At 38.3% G+C, this 26,238-nt stretch overlaps 3 protein-coding genes, 1 long non-coding RNA gene and 1 pseudogene across 6 annotated transcripts; 3 read left to right on the top strand and 2 right to left on the bottom strand.

Moving 5' to 3' along the window:
• Positions 1-1,093: 1,093 nt before the first annotated feature.
• LOC122291166 lies at positions 1,094-3,177 on the top strand. The gene is made up of 2 exons (XR_006236572.1): positions 1,094-2,145; positions 2,269-3,177. It is a non-coding gene; the product is annotated as an uncharacterized LOC122291166 (long non-coding RNA).
• A 5,196-nt stretch (positions 3,178-8,373) lies between these two features.
• Positions 8,374-14,479, top strand: LOC122291133 (actin-related protein 5-like). 3 transcript variants are annotated; one of them, XM_043098783.1, is made up of 12 exons: positions 8,374-8,651; positions 8,756-8,826; positions 9,100-9,224; positions 10,118-10,162; positions 10,910-11,012; positions 11,254-11,363; positions 11,612-11,721; positions 11,808-11,898; positions 11,985-12,428; positions 12,918-13,045; positions 13,348-13,687; positions 13,805-14,479. In XM_043098783.1, exons 1-12 carry the CDS (start codon positions 8,551-8,553, stop codon positions 14,306-14,308), a joined length of 2,172 nt encoding a protein of 723 aa, XP_042954717.1. In that variant the 5' UTR covers positions 8,374-8,550; the 3' UTR covers positions 14,309-14,479. The 3 variants fall into 3 exon arrangements, with proteins under 3 accessions (XP_042954717.1, XP_042954713.1, XP_042954721.1); XM_043098779.1 differs by having other exon boundaries at positions 8,377-8,651; positions 12,918-13,051; XM_043098787.1 differs by lacking the exons at positions 8,374-8,651; positions 8,756-8,826 and having other exon boundaries at positions 9,112-9,224; positions 10,905-11,012; positions 12,918-13,051.
• A 466-nt stretch (positions 14,480-14,945) lies between these two features.
• On the top strand, positions 14,946-18,295 carry LOC122291149 (protein FIZZY-RELATED 3). Its single transcript, XM_043098796.1, has 10 exons — positions 14,946-15,777; positions 16,081-16,203; positions 16,306-16,410; positions 16,531-16,710; positions 16,906-16,968; positions 17,078-17,272; positions 17,476-17,577; positions 17,705-17,767; positions 17,932-18,000; positions 18,106-18,295. The coding sequence occupies exons 1-10, from the start codon at positions 15,280-15,282 to the stop codon at positions 18,157-18,159; spliced, it is 1,452 nt and encodes a 483-aa protein (XP_042954730.1). The 5' UTR covers positions 14,946-15,279; the 3' UTR covers positions 18,160-18,295.
• A 1,174-nt stretch (positions 18,296-19,469) lies between these two features.
• On the bottom strand, positions 19,470-22,891 carry LOC122291160 (ribosomal RNA large subunit methyltransferase E). Its single transcript, XM_043098804.1, has 7 exons — positions 22,431-22,891; positions 21,401-21,642; positions 21,182-21,268; positions 21,020-21,082; positions 20,748-20,849; positions 19,899-20,130; positions 19,470-19,803 (listed from the first exon to the last, which is right to left on the bottom strand). The coding sequence occupies exons 2-7, from the start codon at positions 21,470-21,472 to the stop codon at positions 19,679-19,681; spliced, it is 681 nt and encodes a 226-aa protein (XP_042954738.1). The 5' UTR covers positions 21,473-21,642; positions 22,431-22,891; the 3' UTR covers positions 19,470-19,678.
• A 32-nt stretch (positions 22,892-22,923) lies between these two features.
• Positions 22,924-26,053, bottom strand: LOC122291128 (annotated as a pseudogene).
• Between the last annotated feature and the right edge of the window lie 185 nt (positions 26,054-26,238).

Below are 26,238 nucleotides of genomic sequence, written 5' to 3'. Positions count from 1 at the left end.
AACATAAATCGGCCGTCCCAACAACAACCAGCTGCAAGCATGCATGTCGCCAGGAAATTAATTAAGAAATCAAGAAACTTGCCTAAGATGGAGGGCCAGAGGGAGAGGCTCATGATTGCCATGGGCAATATATATAATTGGCTGAGTTCCATTATATTGGATTATCAGTAAATTACAGTCTGCATATCATGTAGTGGAGTGATCAAGCTCGGAAGTATATATAATATGTATATGTGTACTAATTCATACAAAGGAACCTAGCTACCTGTATTATATTTAACGCGCGAACTAGATTGCTCAAAGACTTATCATACGTACATTGCCTATGTCGAAGCATGAGAATTAATGTGGTTTAATTAGCGCAATTGTGCTTAATTAATTATAATAAAAAGAAAATTGAGAGGCCAATCATATATAAATTTTCTTTTTCTTATAATTTATATGACACACATATACACTAAATTTAATTGAAATCACTTTACAGGAAAGATGACCATATATGACAGATAATATCCGACAATAATGATTATTTATGATTAAAACAAACTCATTTTAATATAAAATAAATAATTTACAGAAAATAACTAGTCATAACTAAATAATTTTTTCATAACTGTGCAGATTTTTTATAACTAAGCAGTTTTTCATAATGTCGATTGTGTTTATTTTGGGCGAAATTTGAAATGGTCATATAATTTTAGTCTAGTACTCTTGTAAATTAATACGATGGTGGAAATTCTTCATGTTTTATTAATGATATAATCAACTTTTCGTGAAATAAAGTACTTATCGGCGAAAGGAATGAAAGGTTGGCCATTCGCGGATAAGTACTTTTCGCGAAGTAAAGTATTTATTGACGAAAGCAATGAAAGGGGGTTTTGGGGGTAGAGATGAGAATTGTGAGTTTAAGATAAGAGTTTAAAATATTATTTTTAATAATATTATTATTTTGAAATTTGAAAAAGTTGTATTGAGATTTAAAAAAATCGAATTGTTTATTATATTTTATGTGAAAATTTGAAAAACGTACTTATAATGAGAAGATGAAAATTTTAAAATGAGAATCTTTTGGCCCCAAATCTGTCCTAATATTAAACATCAGATTTTAATTTTTGTTGTTCAAAAAAAATAAAAATAGAAAAAGCAAGACACAAGGCCATAAACTGGCAAAAGCTTCTCCTAAAACTTGCAAGGAATCAGAAAGTGGCAGAAGAGGGATCAATAGAATCCGAAACCCTAAAGAAGGGGGGGTGATACCCCAGTGATATTGGGCAGGCCTGCCCAGGGCGCCCCTGTCAATTCCTCTTGCCAGTCGCCCCCACTTAAAAATGCTTGTGGAGGACGCAACATATCCTCTAAATGTAGATGTCACTACTGCATCAATGGGTAAATTTTCGGGTTCCCAATTCTGCTAGATTGCTATTATTTTTCTGAGTTCTGACACCCCTGGATGAGGGAAGTTTCCGATAAATTTGGTACCTTGGATTGCGACGGATAACTGTTATGGGCACACCCATCTCTCTCTTTCCGACAGATCTCTCCGTCACCAAACAGTCTTCCTCTCCCTTTATTCGTTGCTCATTCCTTCTCTTTCTTCATTGAAACTCTATAAATATAACACCATCCAACTCTCTTGACCCCTCAGCACTTCTCCATCTCTTCCCCTTCTCTCCCTTTCCTGAGAATCTTTTCCTTTCACTAGTTCTTTTTACATCTTTAGGAGTTAATTTATGCATACGCAGGATATTATTGTTCAATATAAAAAAATATTGTCCATAAATCATAGACCTAGACATGGGCGTATGAAGTTTTTGAATCCTTTTCTCTTTCCCGTGAACTTTTTTCCTTAACTTTTCTGTTTAGGCATGAGATTTAGGGTTAGGGTTAGGATGTTGGTCCTTCCTATTCTATCTCTTGCATGGGCTAAAAATGATGACGAAGTTCTAAAGACCAACAGCAATTGTTTGCGGATGGAGCATCATCAAGATTCACAATCGTTTTGAGGGCCTCTTCGGGGTAGTTCATCGCTTTATTCCGTGTGGCCTGTGATCTGGGAATCTTGATGATGCTGCAGCGGCAATAAATGGCTAATACTAACAGGTTATGAAGACTATGCCCTCAATTTTGGTGCCAATAAGATTGAAGGTAAGTCATAGTCATCGATTACTTCGAAAATTAGTTTGCCATAATCACTTTTAGATCTACGGATCAGAAACCACTTTTTCTGATTGAATTTTCATTCTAACCCGTGCCGGTTGATATTTTTAGGGTTTTTTGCAGGTTAATCCCGATTTGTCTGATGTTTGGGTTAAAGAAGGTGGCCCACGATCCGTACGGTAATACGGTATAATCTGTGTTTTTTGGGATATTTTATTTTCAGTAGTTTTACTGAAATCTTTCTCTGAAAGTTATTCGCACTGCAAACCCCTGGTCTCAGCAGGTATGTCTGTCCTTTGGAGCGTATTGTAACCCGAGAAATCATGACGTCTTTTTGTTTGATGTATTGAATGGTTATTCGCTTTTCTCTCTCTCTCTCTCTCTCTCTCTCTCTCTCTCTCTCTCTCTCTCTCTCTCTCTCTCTTCGTTTTGATATTCATTTTGATCTGCATGATATCGATCTAACCAGCTTATTGAAAACATGAATGACCAGCTTTTCTGTTGGAATACACATAAAGTCGAACATGCAATCATTTTGTCGGTTTCGAACATAACAATCGTGGAGTTCTGGGTTTTTCTGGCATCTGAATTTGAAAGCCATCCTTTCAAATGAGGGATTTCTTAGATTTGATGTGGCAGTTCAATATTTACAGTTTCTCGGCTGTTTTTCATAATTTTGGTTTGGTTTTCCAGGATATATAAGCGGCCTTTGAAGTGGCATTTTAGGATTTCTGGGTTTGCATATGAGAGGAAAGTTGTCTACTTCAAATCTTCTCCAGTTATGTTCAAGCAGGGGAGCGCTTTGGCTTACTATCTGTTAAATGCTTAATGGAATTAATATCTTACAGTTTTAAGACTTTTAGATTAATAGCTGAATCTTTAATAATAATTTTATGGTATATGGGTTAAAAGCTTAACCATATTCAACAATCCTAGAACTTTCAATTGTTAAAGATTAAACTATTGATATAAAAATTTTAAAATAGTTGGATACTAATTTAGTTAAAACTTTTATTTTTCTCAATATCTTACATTGAGTCATCTTAAGTAGGAAAGTTGTACAATATATATTAATAATATATCATGGATGAAGTCTTATGGTCTGTTTGGTTGGTTCAGTACACGTGATAGCCTGTTAAGGAACAAGTCATTTAGGTTTGAGAGCCTATATATTAAGGAACAAGTCATTTAGGTTTGAGGTGAAGTTGGTCCGCTCCGGTCGGTCCAAATGAGGTTTTTGGCACCAGACCGAACCCCCTAGTTCATAATTTTTCTAATTTGCATCGGACCGAACTCCCATATAGACCGGATCAGACCAGAACTATTCGGTTCGACCCAATACCAAATGGTTTTTAATCTAATAACTTAATTATTTTACAAAAAAATTACCTAATTACTTTAATTAGATGTAGATACTAATAATTCAATAATGGCAATAGGTTAGTTAATTGAAATAATATATGAGTTAATTGATAACATTTTATTAATTGTATATTTAATATTTTATATAGTCAATGGTGATAAGTTAGATAAAAAATATATAATTATTTTTATAGAAAAATTAATTATATAATTATTGTATAAAATAATATATATAATTTTTTTTTAAATATGTATATTAAATTCGGTCAGTCATAGGGTAGAAAAATCCAACCCTAAGACTTGAGCGAAATGAAAATTTTGTAAAGGGAAGACCGAAACTGACCGGTGTTTCCATTGGTCCGATCTAGTCGGATGTTCCAGTCTGGATTGAAATCCTTACTGCCCTAGTTTAGATTACAGCGTTCTAATCATAGAGTTTACCGTTTCCAAAATTTGCTTGTGGCGACTCCTACATCATGAATCAGGTTGTTTTTGGAGATCCATTCAGTTCTCTTAACTGTACTCTAGGTCTGTTTATAATCAACTAGGACTGCTAACTACTACATTAGCCCGATTATCAGGTGGGATTTATTATCGGAATAATATATTTTCTGTCTGACTAACGAGAGACCCTCGGTCCAAATGATATAATATATGTAGGACAAAATGTGCAAGCTTTGAGATCGTATAGCAACCAATAAATAAATCTGGCAGCAATCAAGAACTTGTACCGGCCGGTTGGGTGGACTGCATGCAATTCCAAAGTGGAAAAAGAGAGCATTTCATTCCTATTGCAATAAACTTATAGTTTTTATTGTGTATAAGGAACTCATTCACATTTCTAACACGTGCCTGAACGCGTACATGCACAGGGTTGAAGATCGATGCTGTACTTTCATGCATGTTCATTCGAGAGTTTTAACATAAATTGGCATTTGATAGGTTGATCACCATCACACCAGTGAACTCTTGAGATAAGCCATATATATCTTTCGTTATGATTGTTTAAGGAAAATCATAATAAAATGCGATCTAGAGTACTTCAGAAATAAAACAAATATTTCACGTACTATGATAGTGTGAAATCTGGTGAACGATCTGTGAGACTGTGACTTCGCTCATTTTGTAAATGACAGTGGAAGGGATTCCAAACCTACAGTGCTAGTCAGTAGTACTGCCACTTACTGCAGCTTTAATGACAATCAAAACAGTTATGATTTATATATCATGACCCGATGACCGTAGTTCATTATTTTGTCAAGTAAATTCCCTTGGGATACATGTATTATTATGTTGCGTACATCATGTAGTGATAGTACTTGTATATCTGCTTCATTGTTATATATCATATATATATATATATATATATGAATCGTTGGAGTTCATGCTCGATCTCCATGTACATGATGATATTCTAGCTCTTCTAAACCTTGTCGTGAGCTTATTCTCCAGTTGTCAAGAACCCTAGCTAGCTACTTTTTGATAAACAAACCTATGCATTCCAGATCTATATATAGTTTTTTGTTATATATAGTAGTACCCTTCCGTCAGTGTGTATTAATTGCTTCTATATATATACATTTTGAGGATCTGTCTCTGTTAATTATGTTGCATTTTTTATAACTTAATTTCTTAAGTGATTTTTTTTTTTTTTCAGGTGCTCTGATTTGACGAGGATTAATATTTTCACATAATTGAACTACGTACAAAGGAGTATGACCCACCTCTAGAGGTATGATAATTCGATTGACCGTAATTCAAGTGAATCAGCTTATACGATACTATATATATCATGATTGAGTCATCCAAACGTCATATTTTTTTCGTCCTTGTTTGGTGAATAAAAAAAAAAAAAACATCTTGGCAATAAAAAGCGGGGATGCACGTGAAATATATATTCTAGTACAAAAATCTACAGTTATAAAGAGATTCTATTAATATATTCTAGAAAGACAAGTCATTCGTATAAATACGTTGGATCATTAATTTGATTATTATAAAACTAATTATAATCTAACGTCATGTCACATCAAAATTAATATGTCAATTTGTGAGTATAGTTTAGAGATAATTTTTGCAGCTAATGTTTATCTGGTTGAAAGGTAATTAAGGGAAATGACATGAACCTAATAGGTTTATATATGGTTTTAGTGCGTGCAAGCTGGCCCAAACACCTACGAACAGCCATATATATATGGTTGTTGTTCTGTAAACACGATCATGATGCGGGGTGTCCTTAGATCCAATTATGTGGTCCTGTTAGTCTTTCGTTTCTTCGAATCTATTCATGTATTGATCATTACTATATTAGAACGTTATATAGTAATAAGAATCACATAATCCAATGTGGGAATGCATTGCTCGATCGGGCTGGTGCACTTGGAAAAAGCATTTAATTAAGTCATATTGGGCTGGTATATATAAACACTCTCAACATTCCGCCATGATTAATGGCTGTACGTCTCCATCATTCAACTTGTGACTCCTGTGGTTGAAACTATAATACGTTTTGAAACTAGCTAGCTCCCTTGGACAGAAGAACTTGGTCGTCAACAATACATTCAAGTTTATAATAACTGTATTTAAAAGTTTGCTTAGGGGCGGGGGAGGGGGACTTTACTTCCATGATTAGTGTATAAATTGGCGTGATGAATTATCAAAGAAACGGGTAAAATAAATTAAAAAAAAAAAAACTCTCATACGTCTTTTTTATGGAAAAAAGAAAAATGTAGAGTTTGTGCAGGAAACAAGAATGGGAAACTCTAGCATGCCGTACAAATGACAATGATGCTGCCATGTAAAATAGAATAATAAAATAATGCTCGAATAATATGATCAAAGTGGGCCCATAAAAGCGACTAATAGTGGGGTATCCAATGTCCATAGTAGAAATCCCCGAGCCCACTAGACCAGACAGTCAGTACAACCCGTACCCGTTAATGGCTCAGTTTTGCGGCCCCAATGGTACAATAATTCCAGCTATAAACAACTGCACGTCTTCGGTACAATTAAAAAATGTATAAAATAAAAAAAATCGGACTACCACTCATTCATGCACAATGACCTGAACATCAAACTTGCCGTTGAATTTTCATGCAAGATGCTTACCAAGTACTGCATTTTCTCGTCCTCTCATCTCAGAGGAAAATAAATTGCACAGCTTTACATTTTCTCTAAGCTGCCCATGATGATCTTCTGAAACAAGCTGGTCTTTGCTGCTGCTGCTGCTTACATTGGTCTCGAAGCTGGTAACTATGGACGCTAGTACCGATGACTTTGCATTATGATTTTGTCTCTCTCCCCTTTTTTAGTCCTATCTGGGATCGAGTCTCATATCCCAATTCCCTTTTAAAAGAAAATTTTAGGAAAAGAAAAGAAAAGTGCGCTAGCTATTTTAATCAGGACTCCAACGAGTGGGCCGATCGCGGCAGGGCTGAAATTGTGCTGCGGCCTTTTCTAGAGTCGTGGGCCGATTTCCAAAATTCCACGACCTAAAGCCTACCCATTAGGCATTGAGTATAGGCTTTGGTGACAAAAACTAGAGCCCGGTTTTCTGTCCCCAGCCCTTCGGCAATTGCGTATCTAAAACCTTATCCCGCTGAGACCACACTCCATTAATTCTTGTCCCTATTATTTTACCCATGGTCCCATGCATTTCCTGCTATTCTACTACATGAACAAAAGTCTTTACTTTTTTTCTTTTTATTTTCAAACAAACAGAAACTTTACCCTTACGTCTCAAGCTAGCTGAAATGCACAAAGAAGAAGAAGAAGAAGGAGAAGGAGACTTTTGAATATGATTGGGTTCATATAAGAGCAAGAATCGACCCATACGCTTGGCATTAGGATCTACAATTTCATTTGGTTAATAGGATTAGGCACCAAAGTTTACATTTACATGCCCATGGACATTTAATCAACGACCATACCATATTTAATGACTTGAAAGAGAAACCCTATACTATCCAGCTAGCCCGTACTAAACAAAGACATCGAAAAATATATACATACATGATAGCAGCTTATAGCTACACATTGCCATCATATATTCTGAGCTTACAGAACAAAACATTCTGAAACAATCAAAATATGGGTTTATATAAAATTATTTAAAAAGGACCGGTCATTTCTTCCACCCACGTAAACCCCTCAAGCACAAGCTTCTCTCCTGGGTGTCATCGCAAAAAGAACATCAAGATCAGGTGGTTGAAAAAAACCATTCTTCGACGGCTGATTCCGATGTTTCACTAGAGCCATCTTCTTCTTTGGAGCCGGCGGGCATGCCAGAGCCGTTGGTATTTGACAGTCATTGTGTCTCGGAGTGACGCAACCCTCTTCCTCCACTCTCTCGTTACCAACCACCCTCTCATTCAACTCCATATCGTACGACCTCAAACTATATATATATGTAATTCTATGATGTCAATGACTCAATGGTCTCTGTATGTTTAGTCTAATTGCTAGATGATTTATATAGTCGAAACGGACCCTAGCTGCTAGCTTGTTCCAGAAGTTGCGATTTGACATTTTGACTTATCAAAACGTGCGGTGGAATCAACTCAAGCTTAGCTGATGTGGAGCTAAAAAGTGGGCGAAAAGAGTTTATTTTGCCACGTGGACTACGTGAAACGAAGAGGGGGTTTGATTTGAATCTGGACCACACGTTCGTTTCCCTCCTCTTTGGAAGCGCGGTGTGCAAGTTCGCTTCTTTATTTTTGTTGTGGGTGGGCCCGATGGAGAGAGTGCGCGCCAGTTGATGTTGGACATTGTAATTGGGTAGAAATTTCCAGAGACTGGGCTGGGCTTAGATGGTTTGGACCTCATTCTGAAAAGCCTCAAGATTAGTTTCTGCCAAATCCCAGACTCCAGAGTACAAAGCGGTTCGAGTGGAACCCGCTCGGCGCTCGGATCGTGATTAATCCGGTTCACGGCTGCTAACCTGCTACCATGGTTGCTTACCATCTTGCTGGACCTAACCTTCCTCCACAAAACCCTAATTCCCCATTCAGATTTTGAGGGGAGAAAGTGAAAATGCCTTTCATTTCACGAATACAGCGGCAATCCGATTACAATCTCTTCCCCTCCACCGTTCCCATCGTCATCGACAATGGTGCTTCCTATTTCCGTATTGGGTACTCCCCAAAGAAATCCTAACCCAACATCTATATTTATATATGTATGTAGGCATTCATTTTCGTAGGGCCTTATGAGTTAATATTTACTTTTGAATTTTCAGATGGGCCGGAGAGACGAACCCTCGAGTCATTTTCCGCAACATTGTTCAGCGGCCACGACATAAAACTACTGGTAACGTTTAATTCCAAGATTTTTCTAAAAATTTATTTTCTTTTTCTAGAAGGGACAAGGGATTTAGATTCTTAGGTTCTGTTTGGCTCATGAGTGAGTGGCCGAAGAAAATAAAGGAGAATTTGAGCCTCTATTCTCGTTCCATATTTCCTCCCTAAAATTGGTCTGATAGGTCCTGGTGAACGTCTAATGTTTTCATTTATTCATCCAATATTTTTCTTCAGCATGATTTTTTTTTTTTGTTTTGGGGTGGGGTTTTGCTTTATGATGCAGGGGAAACTGTAACTATTGTTGGTGACCATGACCCTGCATTGTTGAAGTACTTTGACTGCACTCGCTCGGGGCCTCGCTCGGCTTTTGATAGCAATGTTGTTTATCAGTTTGAAATAATGGAATATGTAAGCTGGTTCTTCTTTCTCTGCTCAGTATTTGAGTGCGGCATTTCAAGTTTTTTTTTTATAGATAATTCTTGTGAAGATAATTAATGTCATGAGAGAAATGATATTTATAGTCGTAATTATATAAGTGCCATTTTAATGATATTGAAATGGCATTTCAAGTTTTATGAACATGGAACATAACATGCCTTTTATTTTTTAATGTACTGCAGTGCCCCTTAATCTACTTGTAGCTCCCTTCATAAGGAATTTCCTGCTTATCTGAACTTATTATTGCGCTTTCTTTTAAGAATCCATTTGCTTCCACCTTTATTTCCTGAGTTAGCCCACCTTTTTTCTGCTCTCTACTTAAATAGAGATTCTTGTTTTGAGCGGTTAGTAGGATATGCAGAAGGCGAAGTGATCAATAAAACAGCGTGAAGAAAACAGGGGAAAGCAAATGGCGTTACTGCAAAAATCTTGCACTTTTCTGCAATCCATTCCGAAATATCGTTTTTAAGTATTAAATTCTAAATTATATTAGTAAAATTAGAAAACCTAGTAGAGTCCCTGCACCATTTATTTTTAAGTAAATGACACTTGATTTTACAATTGCTGTTCTGCGTGAACCAAGAAAATGAACATGCCGCCTAGGTGCTCTTTTAAGGAGCTCAGTAACTGGTTCGAAGTATTCTATCTCAAACCCATTTATAATTTGACCAATTTTTATGTTTCTTAAAGGATTTTCCCAGGCTGTGCATGTTATGCTTTTTGGTCACAAATACCGAAATGCACGTTTTGATTATTGACAGATAAATCTGGAGCTCATTTTCGTCCAATTTTTGTGTATCTTTGTGTATGCATGAGCACGTGTTAAGAATGGTGGCCTCACGAATGTTTTCTTGCATCTGTAGATTCTTGACTTCGGCTTTGATCGGTTGGGTGCAAATGGATCGGAGGTATGTCAAAAATGGTTATACACATTATGCTGTAGGATTTTTATTGCAGAAGGCCTATTTCTCAGCTATTTTTTTGGCTTGTTCTATGCTTTTCTATTATCCTATGGTTTCTGTTAAAATATAGAATCTGGTGATTGTTTCCAGTCCCACTGAGTGCAATGACAGTTAAGAGTAAATTTTTAGACTTACTATTTTACATTGTGGTTTTCTATCGAGTTTGGTAAAAAACTTGCGGTCCATGGCCATGGTATTTAGGTATTTTAAAATGAAGTGATTGGGTACTATGTATTTTGCTTTTAAAGATTTCAAAATAATGTTAATTTGGATTTACAAATCTAAAATTTTAATAAATTCATCTTCACCTATCTGTGGCATTTGGAGACCATTGGTAATGCATGGAGTAAACAGTGTATTCAGGATTTAAAATGGAATCTACATGCATGATATGTTGTACAATATTTGTTTTTTCTACACTGTTTGCTGCTTCAGGCATGGTTATTTATCCTAAATGCTTTGTATTGTGAACTAGGTTTTGGAATTTTTGTATTTAATTTAGTATTTCTTGTTACCCTACTCTTCCTTAAATTAGGCGTCCCTCGTATACCCTAAGTTTACTTGGGTTGCACACTTGCACGCATTTTAATAAGACATGGTATCTTTACTTATCAAAAACGGTTTTGGATTTTTCAATATACTCATGGAATTTTCTTTTTACTTGTTTTTATGTTACACTTGAGGGCAGAACAGATTGATCATCCTGTCCTGATCACAGAATGCGTATGCAACCCTGTTCAGTCTCGTAGTAAAATGGCTGAGCTTCTTTTTGAGACTTATGGAGTTCCATCAGTAGGTATATCACCAACTATTACATAAAACTTCAATGGGCAGGCTCAAAAGCTATATAGCAGATAGCATGGCCTTGCCTATGTAAGCAATGGGTCTGATCAGTGGGCATGGTTATTTCTATTCTGTTTTATTTTTTTATGTCCTTGCACTTTCCTTTGGAAATACTTTGTGCTGGTTCCCATTTTACATCATTGATGTGTGTACTTATGTCCTGATTAATCTGCCTTTTCTTTCTACCATCTCAGCATTTGGTGTTGATGCTGCATTCAGTTATAAATATAATCAACACCTTGGCGTTTGTGATAAAGAGGGTCTTGCTATCTGCCCTGGATTTACCACAACTCATGTAATCCCGGTATGCTTTCCTAGATTCGCGTTATTTATTCAAGCAATGGACATCTTACATCAACATGCATCCCGAACTGATGTTGTCAAACCTAACCTTGTTTTGGAGCATATTGATGACCCTGCTTGCAAATAAATGATGTATTAGTTTTACTTGGAAATTCCCACATATATTTCTCTTTGTGTTTCATCATCATTGGTGTTATGGTGTGTTTATGGTGTCTCATTTTATGCTGTGTTATGGCAATTGACTCTCAGTTTATTGAAGGAGAGCCTGTTTATGGAGGAAGCTGCCGAACTAATATTGGTGGATACCACATCACTGATTATTTGAAGCAACTTATTTCACTTAAATACCCTCATCACATGTAAGTGTAGAATGTGTTAAATTATGCTTCTATTGAGTCAGTCATGTCTGTGCAAAACTTATGATCTTGTTGTTTAAATGCTACAGGGCTAGGTTTACATGGGAGAAAGTTGAAGACCTGAAGATGGAGCATTGTTATATCGCTCCTGATTATGCTTTAGAAGCTCGATTGTTTCAAGTAAATTGCCCGGCTCTTTTCCTCGGGTTTCCCTTTTCAATCTCTGACAATAAACTATGGCATTTTTTTTTTTTTTTTTGCGACAGAAAGGGGCCAAGGAAGCTGAAGATAAAACTAGGTGTTGGCAGCTTCCATGGATTCCACCTCCAGTTGAGGAGCCTCCTTCAGAAGAAGAGATTGCTAGAAAGGCAGCCATAAAGGAGAAACAAGGTCAACGGCTGAGAGAAATGGCTGAGGCAAAGAGGTCATCTAGGATAAACGAACTAGAAAATGAATTGCATGGTTTGGAATTTCTTTTAGAGCAGCTCGAACAAGTGGAAGAGGATGATATTCCATCTTTTCTGTCAGCAACTGGCTATCTCTCCAAGCAGGAAATAGAATCTGCCCTTCTGAAAGTTACTCAATCTTTACGAAAAGCAAAAGGTGAACCAAAGGATGACCAAGCCGAATCTGAGGAGAAGACAGACCCTTCTACAAACGAAAAGTTTCCTCTTGTCAATATACCCGATAACATGCTGACACCCGAGCAGGTATGCTTTTATACTGAATGGCTGCCTTCTCATTTTGAACTTTTAACTGGTTGTGCTTATAAGATGTAACCTAGCCTTCTGTCCCTCCAGACCAACTAGTGGCTCACCTGTTGTCTGGAATGTGAAATGAAGAGTTAACCTGGACCGAGAAACAACATGGAATGGATTGCATATTTTAATTATCAAGTCATCGATACACACACCTACTCATATAGCCATATTCCCCAAGACCTCTACATTGCAAATTCTTTGTATGTTAAGTCTGAAGTTTATGCATAACCTATCATTTATATTTCTTAGGTCCTATTTTTGAGTATTGACTATTGTTTCTAAAATTTCCTGAATTGGAATGAGTTTGTAATTGACACAATACTGCAACCTTATGGTTGCAGTGCTGGGTCGGAAACCTGATGGATAACAGCTCTATTTGTTTTTGTTAAGCTTTCCGATCTAATGGTAATCATTCACTTTGTTATGGTCACGTGAAAGCTCAAGGAAAAAAGGAGGCAGTTGTTTCTTAAAACCACGTCTGAAGGCCGGCAGCGAGCAAAACAGAAACGCTCAGAATCAGAATTAGAACGAGAAAGAAAAAACCAACAAGATGAAGAAAACCGCTTGTATGGGTGGGTCTTGGTTTTTTCTTTCATTTTTTCAATTGCAGTCAGGTGTCCAGGAGAAAAGAGAAAATCTTTTCCAGTCAAAAGTAAATCTTTGTGATGTTAAGTTGAGTAGGGTTGTTAAGGAGAAGCAAGAGAGTAAAGAGGATAGAAAAGCATATCCTGCTGTATCTAAATAATTGATTCAAGTATAACATTAGGTTTTAAGAAAGCTGGCTTTACTCGATGCATGAATAGTCTTATAGATTTCCTCAAATAAAAATACTTTTCTTTTTTCATTATTTGTCTTTCTTTCTATGTAGAGAGAACCCGGAGCTTTATTTAGAACAGCTGCGTGTTAAATACAAAGAGATTTCTGAGAAGGTTGAGCAGCGAAAACGACTCAAGACAAATGGGAACCATACAAATGGAAATAATATGTCTGGAAGTGTTGGTCGTGGTGAGAGATTGAGTGCAGCCCAGAGGGAAAGGATGCGCCTCCTAACTACAGCAGCCTTTGATCGGGGGAAGGGAGAAGATACTTTTGGTGCCAGGGATGAAGATTGGCAACTTTACAAACTCATGAGCAAAGATAATGATGATGATGATGATGGGCCAGATCAGGATGAAGCTGAACTCACTCGCATATCTTCCAGGCTCCAGGTTAGTTTTTTCATGCCATGATAGTATATGATGGTGATATGTATCTGAAACCACCTTTTTATTTCGGTATTTATTTTTAATTCAAATACAAGTCTCAATTGACCAATATTGTGGCAGGAAATTGATCCTACATTTGTTCCCAGCTCAGAATTAGGAACCTCTCAACCTGTTGAAGTACCTCGTATCCGTCCTTTGACAAAGGAAGACTTCAAGATTGTTCTTGGGGTTGAAAGGTTTCGATGCCCAGAAATTTTATTTCATCCCAACTGGATTGGGGTGGATCAAGCTGGGTTAGATGAGATGGCTGGGGTCTCAATAAGGAGGTTGCCATCTATGGGCGAAGGTGTGGAGGAAAGACTGACCAGTTCAATATTTATGACTGGTGGGAGTTGTCTTTTCCCTGGTATTGCTGAGCGATTGGAAGCTGGAATTCGGATGATTAGGCCATCTGGGTCACTTATAAAGGTGGTAAGAGCATTTGATCCTGTTCTTGATGCATGGCGTGGGGCTGCTGCTTATGCCATTGATCCACAGTTTCTGACACAGACTTTTAGTAAAACAGATTATTATGAGAAAGGTGAAGATTGGCTTCGCAGATATCAAGTGAAGTACAGTTTATAGATGATTTGGTCAGGGTGCATTGATGTAAATTATCATTTAACGTTAGATGACTCTAAAGTCAATTAAATTCTAGACTAATTTTTGAAGTCCAGTGAAGCTGTAGCTGTTAAGCACTGATACAGGCTATTGATATTTGTTCCTATCCAGTTCAATTCGTGGTCTGATCCTCAAGTGTTTGTGCAAATAGTTGGCTTTGCCACTATATTCTCACTCGTCTCAGACCCCGAAGTTGCTCAACTGAATTTCAAACCTTTGGAAAAAAAACTTCACTTCCGATGGGTGCATGTTAATGTTTTCAAGGCCATCCTTTCCTGAGCATGATCTGCTTAAAGGCCAAGTAGAGGGTAAAAATTTATAGTATAGTTTCTTCAATTTTGACCCACTTTTCCCCCCGATAAATGTGTTTTTTTATTTCCTGAATACATAATTGTTCCCAATTTGGGCACCCTTCACAATTGAAGCAGTTTGAAACCTCAACGGACCACGAGATCAGCTAACATAATCTAACAAATAAATACATATATATATATAAATATATAAATGACCAAAAACTGACTTCTGCTAGTTGCACGGGGTCCGTGTAAACAGTGTTCATGCGAGGGTCCCCGTGCGCGAGGGAATTTTCCCAGAGAAGCTTCAAGCAATAAAATAATGAGACTGAGAGCAACGGCTAGTTTGGCAACGAAGCAGTACAACCAGCTTGTACTGTATTATGAGCTCGATTTATGTCCAATTTGACCGTTGGAGAATGTTCTATTTTCACGGGACCCCGCCTCCCTCCCTTTTCCAAGACTGCTCGCTCCTATAAACATTGCCACCACCGTTCCAAATCTTTCTCACTGAGAGAACCAAAGCCCCTGTAAAAAGCTCTCTTTGCTTCGGGAGGAGAGGCCTTCTTTATAGGGAACCAATTATCCATCGCAAACCCAAGATCTCTCAAGGAAGCAAAAAGATCAAATAAGACCCACAAAATGGATTCACCCCAAATGAGAAAAACAGGGCTTAATCTCCCACCTGGGATGTCCCAGACATCGCTGCGCCTCGAGACCTTTTCCGGTTCTTTTCGTGCGGCGTCGAACTTGGGATCGCCTCGAACGATATCGAACTTGTCATCCCCCTCGAAATCGAAATCTTCGATGTGTAGTGACAGATTCATACCTTGCAGATCGTCGTCGAGGCTGCACACATTCGGGTTAATCGAGAAGGCGTCACCGGTTAAAGAAGGCGGAAACGAGGCATATTCGAGGTTATTGAGATTGGAACTTTTTGGGTCTGATTTTGGGTCTTTTTCTCCTGCAGGTCCTGGGTCGCCGATGAGTCCCAGCAAGAACATGTTGCGGTTCAAGACCGAGGTCTCGGGGCCGAATTCTCCTTACTCTCCTTCGGTGTTAGGCAATGATAGTGGGTTCTCTTCAGAGACTTCTACACCCCCCAAGCCACCTCGTAAGGTTCCTAAGACCCCACACAAGGTAAGCTCTGGTCCTTTTAGTTTGTGACTGCCGGTATGACAAATAGCTGTGCAACTAAGCTGACAGCAACTAAGAAAAGAAAATTACTGTGTTAGGCACGGTACAGATTTGAAATATTCTCCATTTGCTTAGCAACTAAGCCGATAGTCAACTCATTGAACTGAAGCACCGAAATGGAAATGAGATTAACTAAATCTCGTCTAGGCAGGGAGAGATGCAAGCCTAAAATTTAGTGGAAAATTTAGAAAGATCAACGTGGAGATTTTAGAAGATTGTTGATCTTTGAAGGTTAAATGGTTGCAGGTTCTAGATGCGCCATCACTTCAAGATGACTTTTACTTGAACCTAGTGGATTGGTCCTCTCAAAATGTCCTGGCAGTTGGATTAGGCACCTGTGTATATCTGTGGAGTGCTTCAAACAGCAAAGTAAGTTTGATGCTACTTAGTTGGCAGCCGCAGTATATTGAACAGAGAGATTGTGATTTGGGTTGCGTATTACATTTTATTCTGCTGTTTTTTTCTCCTCAGGTAACGAAGTTGTGTGACTTGGGACCTAACGATGGTGTGTGTTCGGTCCATTGGACCCGAGAAGGTTCATACATATCTATTGGTACAAATTTTGGTCAAGTTCAGGTAGCTAGTTCTCTAAACTGCATCTGATCCTTTAATAATCGCATCTTCATAGGAGCCCAGCATGTTCAGTTAGTTTTTTATAGAGGTGAGATTTAGCTAGTGTTTTGGCTCCTATTATAGGTCTGGGATGGGACTCAATGCAAGAAAGTCCGAACCATGGCTGGGCATCAAACAAGAACTGGAGTCTTGGCTTGGAATTCACGCACATTAGCTTCTGGAAGTAGGGACCGCAACATACTTCAACATGATCTTCGGGTTCCAAATGACTTTGTTGGCAAGCTAGTTGGTCACAAGTCTGAGGTGTGAAGCTTTCAAAAAATTTCCGAGTAGCTCTTTCTATCAACTGAAAGCCCTCGGTTCCAGCTACTTGGCATTGGCTATACAAATTTTACAATCCTTTGTTATCGTTGAGCTTTGAATCACATCTCATAATTCCACATATCAGTTTTCTTTCCCGAGCCTTGCTGATCTTTTTGTAATGGTTCAATGCAACAGGTATGTGGGCTAAAATGGTCCAATGATGACAGGGAACTTGCATCTGGTGGCAATGATAATCAGGTATATCAGCACATAGTTTTTTGTTGTTTCTCTCTTGACACTTGCCCTTTTTGGTGTCTTTCCGCACCCCTAGTCAATTACTAATCAAATGACTTGCTTATGACTCCAGCTACTGGTCTGGAACCAGCATTCTCAGCAACCAGCTTTGAGATTGACAGAGCACACAGCTGCTGTCAAGGCCATTGCTTGGTCTCCCCACCAAAGCGGCCTTCTTGCATCTGGAGGTGGAACAGCCGATCGATGTATTCGCTTCTGGAACACCACAAACGGCCACCAATTGAACAGTGTTGATACAGGAAGCCAGGTAATTTTTTCTCTTCGTTTTTCTATACATTAGAATGCCAATAACTTTTAGGAAGAATAAAGTTTAAAAAATGAGATGTAAAAATGCCCAAAAACAACTTTTGGACTTCTTTTAGAGGGCATAATTACCATGTATGTGAAAACTTATTGTTGAAAGAATGCATGCGCCTATACTTAAAATAGATTTCTTTGCTTAACCTGCAGGTTTGCAATCTTGCGTGGAGTAAAAATGTGAATGAACTAGTAAGCACTCATGGGTATTCCCAGAATCAAATTATGGTGTGGAAGTATCCGTCAATGGCAAAGGTATTGCTTTTCGGTCATAAAATTTCCGCTCACAGTAATCTGTCTGCAAATCTTCGTTTAAAATAAGCTTCAAAAGTTCTAGACAATTGAAGTGACACGCCCTTTGGATTGAATTAAACTTTGACAGGTTGCAACTTTAACTGGACATAGCATGCGAGTTCTTTACCTAGCAATGTCACCTGACGGACAGGTATTACATCCTTTCATTAATGCTATTTCTGATAACACATACTTGCAGGCCGCAAAAACACGTATATATGCACCCAAGAACTAAGACCAAACATGCTTGCAACTGTACAAAATATGTCATTGCTTATAAAAAATTGTAATTTTAACTTCAATTACCTCCTGCAGACAATAGTTACTGGAGCAGGCGACGAAACTCTCCGGTTTTGGAATGTCTTCCCATCCATGAAAACACCGGTGAGCATGCAATCAGATCCAAATCACAACTTATCATCTTCTGATCAAAATACTTTGACTGCTCCCTAATAATACGCTCTTTTCCTGTCTCCTATGTGTTTTCAGGCACCAGTAAAAGAAACAGGTCTTTGGTCACTAGGGCGTACCTATATCCGTTGACACCCTTTGCGTATACGAAACTAAATATTTTTTGCACATGGAAAAAAGGGGCTAATTTATGATGTATATTTAATATGATACTGTAAATTTATCAGACATAGACGAGCCAGAAGAATTGGTGCAATAATTCTATTTATTTCCTCCTCTCTTTTTTTCTTTTTTTTTTTTGGGGGGGGGGGGGGGTCGCGTCTGAACAATATAGTCTCAAAATCTATAAAATGTTTTCTGCGATGGTTTAAACTAAAAGTTTAGTGCTTGTGACATATAATTCTAATTATTTTCTTCTTTTCGGTTTTATTTCATTTGGGAAAAGGGGTGTTTCGTTTGAATAATTCTGCAAAGTGTTTCATCGATAAATAATTCTACTTATCATCCCAACATACCTTATGCTATGGTTTAATCTGAAAGTTTAGTGCTTGTGGCATGTAATTCTAATTATTTTCTTCTTTTTGGTTTTATTTCGTTTGGGAATGGGGGTATTTCGTTTGAATAATTCTACAAAGTGTTTCATCGATAAATAATTTTCAACTTATCATTCCAACAAACCTTATGCGATGATTTAACCTGAAAGTTTAGTACTTGTGACATGTAATTCTAATTATTTTTTCTTTTTGATTTTATTTCGTTTGAGAAGCCCCCTCGTTTGAATAATTCTACAAAATATTTTATTGATGAATAATTCTACTTATCATCCCAACATGAAAGTTTAGTGCTTGTGACATGTAATTCTAATTATTTTCTTCTTTTTGGTTTTATTTCGTTTGGGAAGAGGGGGTGTTTCATTTGAATAATTCTGCAAAGTATTTCATCGATAAATAATTCTACTTATCATCTCAACATATACAATACATATTTGAATTTTTTTTTTTTTCTTATAACAAATATATAGTGTTTATAGATGGATGACAACTTAATTAGTTTAACAAGAATAAAATAATAATAAAATAATAATATTATTAACATATGTAAAGTGTGTGACATGAGATGTCCTCTCCATCGCTATACCTGGACTTCAGCAACAGTTTTTTATTGGCTGAAAACATAAGCTTAAGCCCGTACAACTAATGCAACTACGCAGAACCCAGTACACAAGCCACCACCCATCATCACCGACACCATATGAGTCCACCTTATATGTCATAGATATAATGGAACTCGCCCGGGCACGAAGCATGATGACAAGGAACAATTTACAATGGCTTCGTATGGACTTAATATCAAAACGAACTTCCAATTTTAACAGGGCTTACCAGGTACCAGTAAACTGAACTTCGTGGTGCTTCGGGGAAACAAAAAAGCAGTAGCTATGGTTTGGCATCTCAATCTTCTTAAACTTTGAATAAAATTAACAGTGACTGGGCTAACAAATATCGCATTGCAGGTTATAATAAAATCCTAAACATTTCCCACAACAATGACGGAAACAAAATATGATTTCATGAGCCTTCCAGAAATCTATGTTCCTTCCAGAAATCTGGTTGCCTCCATCTGCGCAAGAAGCAAATATTGAACCAAAAAACTACATCCTGGCATGCGATTGTAAACCTTGACATATCAAATAAATTTCTCTGGATGAAGATCTTGTAGCTTTAGGCCTTAGCCATGATGCCTTTCTGAAGAGCGACTTGCATATCCGACTGAATTCTGCAAGGGAAAAAGACCAGAAAAAAATGTGCCAATGAATCAGCCGGGAAAAAAATATATATATATATAACTGCTCTCGTGAAATAAAATCCAACCTTGCACATCTTCACTTTCTAAAAGCTTTATTACAAGGTGGCCCCCTGGGTGCAATAGACCATTATTATCTGTATCAGAGATTGAACCATCCAGTTTCTCATCCGGTAATGCAGCTCCACCAACAGCCAAATCAAGTGCTCGCATCCCTAACTCAACTGATAAAGCTGCATCCCTTGTTGTAATTCCCGAAACTAAGGGACACATATCCGAGAGTATTACAGAAAACCCTTTCTGCACAATAGGCAAACAGATCATCTGTATCCCTGCTCTACACACACACACACACACACACACACACACACACCACAGAGATTCCAGAAATGGTTTGCCTTAAGAGAAAGTAAGATTTATCAAGTTGGTAACTCAAATAGACAATGTTCAAATCCTTGACTGGAAAAAATAAAAACCCTCTTTTCAAACTTAAAAGGATACCATGAACATGGTCTCATAACTGAGGTGTCTACTGTTTCAGAAGTTCAAACAAAGGCAACAAGGGTAAATGATAACCTGATAAGCGGCGAGGATTAGGAGGCTAAAATATTTGAGAGAATCAACTACTATTCCGTGCTGCATGGTAATTAAGCATTCTACAAATTAAATTACTGTGAAATTCTGTTACGCCCCAAACTAACGAAGCAAGAGTAGATGCATAGGAGGATGGTTTCATTCAATCTCAAGGAATCCTAATGAACACCCCCCAATGTTGGACCAGTTCTAAGGTTATTAAGTAGCCCAAAAGAAATCAACTCAGCTACATATGGCCCTGCCAACACTAATTGTGTTAACCTCATATCCCCAAAAATACAAGCAATTGGAATCGCATAGTGACTTCCATTTTATAATAATACCTGAGGAGAGAGTGCCTTAACTTTGCCTTTGGTGAGGTTCATGACATCGGCACAAACAGTTTGAACCCTCGCATCACAGTGACGAGGAGGAACCTTCACCTTCTGCTCTGCATATTCCATATTTCACAAATTAAAATTACAACCCACCAAAAAGATAAAAATCTTTCTTAAACAGTAAATTCCTTTACCAACAAACCCATTCATATCAATGTGCTTCGGGAGACCAACACTAAGAGAACAAAAACTAAAAAGAATCAAGGAACTAGAAACACCTTAAGATCAATGCCTACAACAACCCCACCACTTTTAAGCGGACCCAAACTCTGGCAAGCTACCTGCAGCATGTATATGAAGCCAGACCACTATGAAAACCATCACAAGAAAGACAACAAAGATGCCCTTCAAAACCCATTAAGCAGTTTCGAATTCAAGACCTGAAGCCAAGCACCAGGGGCACAGCCGAGGTCAAGAACGGACGAACCGGGTGTTATAAGTTTGTATTGCTTCTGCATCTGAAGTAGCTGTTCTTGCCCCATCACACAAGCGCACAGGGAGAGACGAGAGAGAGAAGTAAAATTAAAAGTGAAAAGCGGTAAAGAAAAAGAAAAGAAGAAAGAAATGTAGAGTGGAGCAGAAGAGGGAGGAAGAAGCACCTTGAAGGCAGAGCGAGCGACATAGCCAAGGCGTTGCGCCTCTCGGTAGAAGAAATCGGGTGCCCCACTCATTCAGTCTCCTTTGTTCTCGCAGTCTAAAACCCTTCGGGGTTGAATTGGAAGGGTTTTGCACCACTCTTTGCTAATCAGGTTGTCCGGCGTTTGATACTCGTATCATATCAATTTTGTGATGGACCAGCAGCCGAAATCAACCTCACTCAGAGAGTCCTGTAATTGGCCTGCTTTGGAAATAGAATGGCCCACTTTTCAAAAATAGGTCTGCCTTGGTACGATAAAAAATAGTTGGGCCTCCTCCTACATCCCTCGATTCCAGGCCTCTAAAGTTGATGGATAACCTTTAATTTTTTATTTTTCGGAACAAGATGGAAGCTGGAGGACCTTAATTTAAACGTAAGCACATACGTACAGATATATAAACACGTTGGTTCATTCATTTTGTTCGTGAAGTCAAATGTTTCTTTATTTTCATTTCGTCTTCCATCTTTCAATTCTATGACTTTCAAATAGAATAATCAATGATCATTCCCCCATATAACTTCTCTTCATCACTCTCTCTTCTGTTGGGTCTCGACTCTCCTCCTAATGACTCGATCTCTTATCAGTTATCTCGTGGTTAGGAACTTAGTGGGGGCAGTTCTGACGCCCCAGTAAAATTATTAACATTTCTTAGCCTCATAGCAAACTGTTAATATTTTAATCTGCCACCCAGAATGGGAAGAGGAAAAAGAAATAATACAGAGAGATAGATGCAAAACAGGAACCAAAGTTCAACAACTCAGGAATGGATGCCCACTTCACGAAAATTTTATTCGCATATTTCGTTTTCTGATTAGTAAATGACAGGCAAATTATAGACTTCGAGATGTTAAATATATATATATATATATATATATATATATGAAAACAATATTTGGCAATGCACTTTCCATTGAATTGATACAAACAGTGTCTATGAGAAAACTAAACATATTCCTCCAATAAAGAGATTGGAAACAATATGATGAAATACCATTTGAGTCTGGATACAAATGCAGCCCTGTGAAGTAGATGATCAGTTACTGGGAAATGCCAAGCAGTGCTAACAAGAACTTCAAACAACAAGAATGACGAAGAAATCTTCCTTCCTTCTGTCGCAGATATTCTTCAGAATCCTCCACATTTCTACGAACCTGCTAAGCGGCAGGACCTAAAGCATGATCCCTGTTGATGAATATGGTAATTTAAAACTATTTCCTTGCTGAAGCATTTTTGTCAACTAAATTCTTAAGAGGGATGTATCAGCATCCCTTGAGATACAAGATTTCTATGGGCAGGTGAGGTAAATGGTGCACTTGCCGTTCTAGAAATTATAAGAATGCTTCTTCATCCTACAATTGGAGAACAGGTCTTTCATAGCTTGATGACAAGCAGGCCGTAGCCATGATTCTGCTCCCACTTACCCTGCTCAACAAAACATTATTCAATACTTTCCTACATTACAAACACAAACATTAAGGTACTAGTAAGAAGAGAAATGTACGTATTTTTTGGTAATTCTGAAATACACACATTTTAGCCAGAAAACTTCAGTACCTCGACTTCCGGCATCAGAAAAATGAGAAAAAGATGTCATAGCACACAGGGGAGCAAGTCAAAGAATCCTATGATCTTCACCTTCAATGAAAATAATTAACGATCATGCATCTAACCAACAGGTCTCCAGGAAGAGAGTGCATAAGCAATTCGTCCCTTCCACCCCTGCAGTAGCCACTCACCATCTTCATCAATCAGAAAATCCTTGTGGTAAGACTTTTTGACCCTATCCTTTGCAATGTTCACAATCTCCCGGTTCAAAGGAAGCGGCCTAAACCCACACCTCAAATTCCGCACCTGCCACTGCTTATATGTCTCTGGCCTCTCAATCCTCTCTGAGCCCTCACATGCAATGACATTCATTGCCTCTCGCCCAAAGATTTCCCTCTCAATCAGCAGCCTCTCCTCAATCTCACGACGCACATTAGTCTCAAGCATATCAAACAGAGTAGAGTAATGGAAGAGAGCCTCACGGAATCTTGTGATAAAGAACGGTGCACTAAAGGCCCCATTCTCAATGCCCTGTAAGAAAACATCTGGATTCATCTTCCTGATCAGGTTTAAAACAATATCTCTTGGACTCTCTACCACCACCGTCTCATCAAGTAGGTTTCTTAATCTGTACATACAGTTGACAACAAGCACCTCGTCATCCTCAAGTTTGAGATCCTCAATTTGGATGGTATCCCACTTTTGAGCTATTGCATTGAACTTGAATGGAACATTGAAAGTCTCTGCATATTTTGCTAGGCGGCACCCAGTCTCCTCGACCCTTTCTGCAGGTCTGAAACCAGGTTGGGGAAGATCAATCCCAGTAATTCGAAGCTTAGGAGGTCCACCAGGCCTAGACGAGAGATGTTGTATGAGGCCAGGCCATTGGAAACCATAAAGAATACCAAAATCAACTATATGGAGCCTTGTTGCTTTCTCGGCTAAATTCATAATTGTCTTATCTGAAAAGAAATTTGAGAGCCTCCTAAAGGGACATGCACCAAGAAAAAGATGGTAAGCTTTTAAAACATCAGCAGCTGAAGTTGGCCTAGTAATCAAGGCAGTATAAATCTGAGTACCAGAGCCAGCAATGCGTGCCTCAAGACCATTGGCAAAATAGTGGGCTACTCTCTGCATCCCATCCCCAGTAGGAGAAGAATGCTGCCTGATCTGCTTTAGTAGCTCATTAGTGCTCCTCTGGTCATTGGTTGCAACAGCTTGTGCACAAAGTGTCAAGAGACTTCTCAAATCCACCGCATCCCTTTTACCACCCTGCCTCTTTCCACGGGCCCTTCCACCATTCGGCCCTTTGGACCGACCATTCTGCTGCACATTCTCGCATGCCCCGTTTTGCAAAGCTTGAGAAAGCATAGATTCACCCTTTCCACCGTTTAGTAAAACCATATCAAACATTTCCGGAGTCACAGTTGATTCAGAATACACTGCAGACTGCTTGTTACTCCTCCATCCCTCTAAGTTCACATCCTCGGGATGACGATTCTTTTTTCCCCTCATCCCATCCAAGTGCTGACTCTCGTGCTTCTCCTCTGCCTTAGCTACCATATCCTTGGCATCTTCCTTTGACTTAAAAAACAAACCATTACTCTTCAAACCAACCATCAGACCATTTCCATTGGGAAGAAACTTGCTTGCCTCCTCAAATCCTCTTTTAAATTGCATAGCAGACTCAGTCTCACAAAATATGTCGGGCACTATAAGAGTGCTGACTGGGGAATCCGCAAACCCATCTGCGACATTAGTGCTGTGAGACGAGCTACAGGATGATTCAGAGGTAGGCTCCAAAACAATATATGATGATTTGGGCTCACCCAAATAACTACTCCGCCAAGTATCTGCTACGTTTTTACCTCTTGTACTGCTAGTACTAAATTCAAAACCATATTTATTTAAATCAAGACTTTCATCTGGGGTTTCATGTTTTTGATCAACATAAGGTGCCAATCCATGATCGGGTGTCGGAGGATACTTCTCCCCAAGGACCTCGTACAACGATTTCTCGGTGGCTTGCAGCGCCTCCTGAAACATGCAGGCCTTCTCTTCCATATCCTCTTCCATGAGCATCTGGTTTATGTACCTCAAAGCTGCATCACTAAAATCACATTCCTCATGCAAATCTCCCCCAGAGTTCACGCTCGAAGTCGATTCCAAATTACTAGGTGCTGGATCATGTGGCAGCGGAGGAATACATGTATGATTTCGATCAACAAGGGTATTATCCATTTCGAACCTCCTGATAAGATTCTGATTAAATGACTCCAAAAACCTCTGATCACCTGCTTTTAATCCTTTGGTAAAGCCAGAGTCCTCCCGAAGATTTATCCATGACCATCTAGATTGTAAGAAACATTCACAACTCTAATACCCAAAACCCAAGAAGGTATACCTCAATAGAATCTGACAGGTAACAGTGCACTTCTGTTTCGAAGCCCAGAACTAAAACCCTGATAAACATGAGAGACACAATCAAAAGCATATGAAAATGGGTCAAGAAAATTGCTAATTTGAGCAATAAATCGCATCAGAAGCATAAGTTTAACTTCATTCAATTACCAAGAGAAAAATAGGTTTATTATGGAATCAACTAAAATGAGCAGATAAAACAAATGGGGAAAAAAACAATAACGATCAATATACAGTTTCATGCCACGACTGAATCAAACAGTAATCTAATAAAACTGAACAAGTAAAGGGTGATACTTTTCAGGAGAAAAAAAAATAAAAAAATAAAAAAATCACTTCTTGCATAATAATTCGGAACTCAGAGTAGCCGAAATATAAAGAGTCTGAACCTGAGCCAAGAACACGGGATAGAGAAACCTCTACTTTTGAAAGAGCCGAAAGTGGGGGACTTTTTAGACGAAACAAAATTAATACAAGGGAGGTGGGTTTTCTGGGCGAGGGTGATGGCTGGTGAGGATTTGAGAGGATGGGAACAATCTCTGATGGTAGGCTTGCCTGATTTCTACCAAGAAGATTCTTGCTTATTTAAATTTACGCGTATGCTCGCGGATATTACTTTTCTTTCCACACCTCCGCGTTTGTTTTGTTACCGTTCGACGTGTTAGTAACTTAGTAGTATTCTCGGATTCAAAATTAAACAAGTCTATGGCTATTCGTATACGAAAGAAAATAATAATAATTTGAATTAACGCTTTTTCATTTTCTTATTACTTTTTTTAATGTATTTATTTTATGAAAGAAAAGAAGAAAAAGACTATAATCTATTTCTGTAG

The sequence above is a fragment of the Carya illinoinensis genome, chromosome 1 (genome assembly GCF_018687715.1).
Source record: "Carya illinoinensis cultivar Pawnee chromosome 1, C.illinoinensisPawnee_v1, whole genome shotgun sequence".
In the NCBI taxonomy this organism is placed as follows: domain Eukaryota; kingdom Viridiplantae; phylum Streptophyta; class Magnoliopsida; order Fagales; family Juglandaceae; genus Carya; species Carya illinoinensis.
The sequence above is the reverse complement of the archived record's forward strand: the minus strand, read 5'-3'. Positions and strand labels throughout refer to the sequence as shown.

Excerpts from the sequence above, each read along its gene's own strand:
- LOC122291133 (XM_043098779.1), top strand. The coding sequence starts at position 8,551 with ATGCCTTTCATTTCACGAATACAGCGGCAATCCGATTACAATCTCTTC. Across the intron at positions 10,163-10,909 it reads TGGGTGCAAATGGATCGGAG|ATTGATCATCCTGTCCTGAT; the intron begins GTATGTCAAAAA and ends AGGGCAGAACAG. Across the intron at positions 12,429-12,917 it reads ACATGCTGACACCCGAGCAG|CTCAAGGAAAAAAGGAGGCA; the intron begins GTATGCTTTTAT and ends GTCACGTGAAAG.
- LOC122291149 (XM_043098796.1), top strand. The coding sequence starts at position 15,280 with ATGGATTCACCCCAAATGAGAAAAACAGGGCTTAATCTCCCACCTGGG. Across the intron at positions 16,969-17,077 it reads CTGGTGGCAATGATAATCAG|CTACTGGTCTGGAACCAGCA; the intron begins GTATATCAGCAC and ends TTATGACTCCAG. Across the intron at positions 17,273-17,475 it reads GTGTTGATACAGGAAGCCAG|GTTTGCAATCTTGCGTGGAG; the intron begins GTAATTTTTTCT and ends CTTAACCTGCAG.
- LOC122291160 (XM_043098804.1), bottom strand. The coding sequence starts at position 21,472 with ATGAGTGGGGCACCCGATTTCTTCTACCGAGAGGCGCAACGCCTTGGC. Across the intron at positions 21,269-21,400 it reads TCGCTCGCTCTGCCTTCAAG|CTACTTCAGATGCAGAAGCA; the intron begins GTGCTTCTTCCT and ends GGGCAAGAACAG. Across the intron at positions 19,804-19,898 it reads AGAAAGTGAAGATGTGCAAG|AATTCAGTCGGATATGCAAG; the intron begins GTTGGATTTTAT and ends TTTCCCTTGCAG.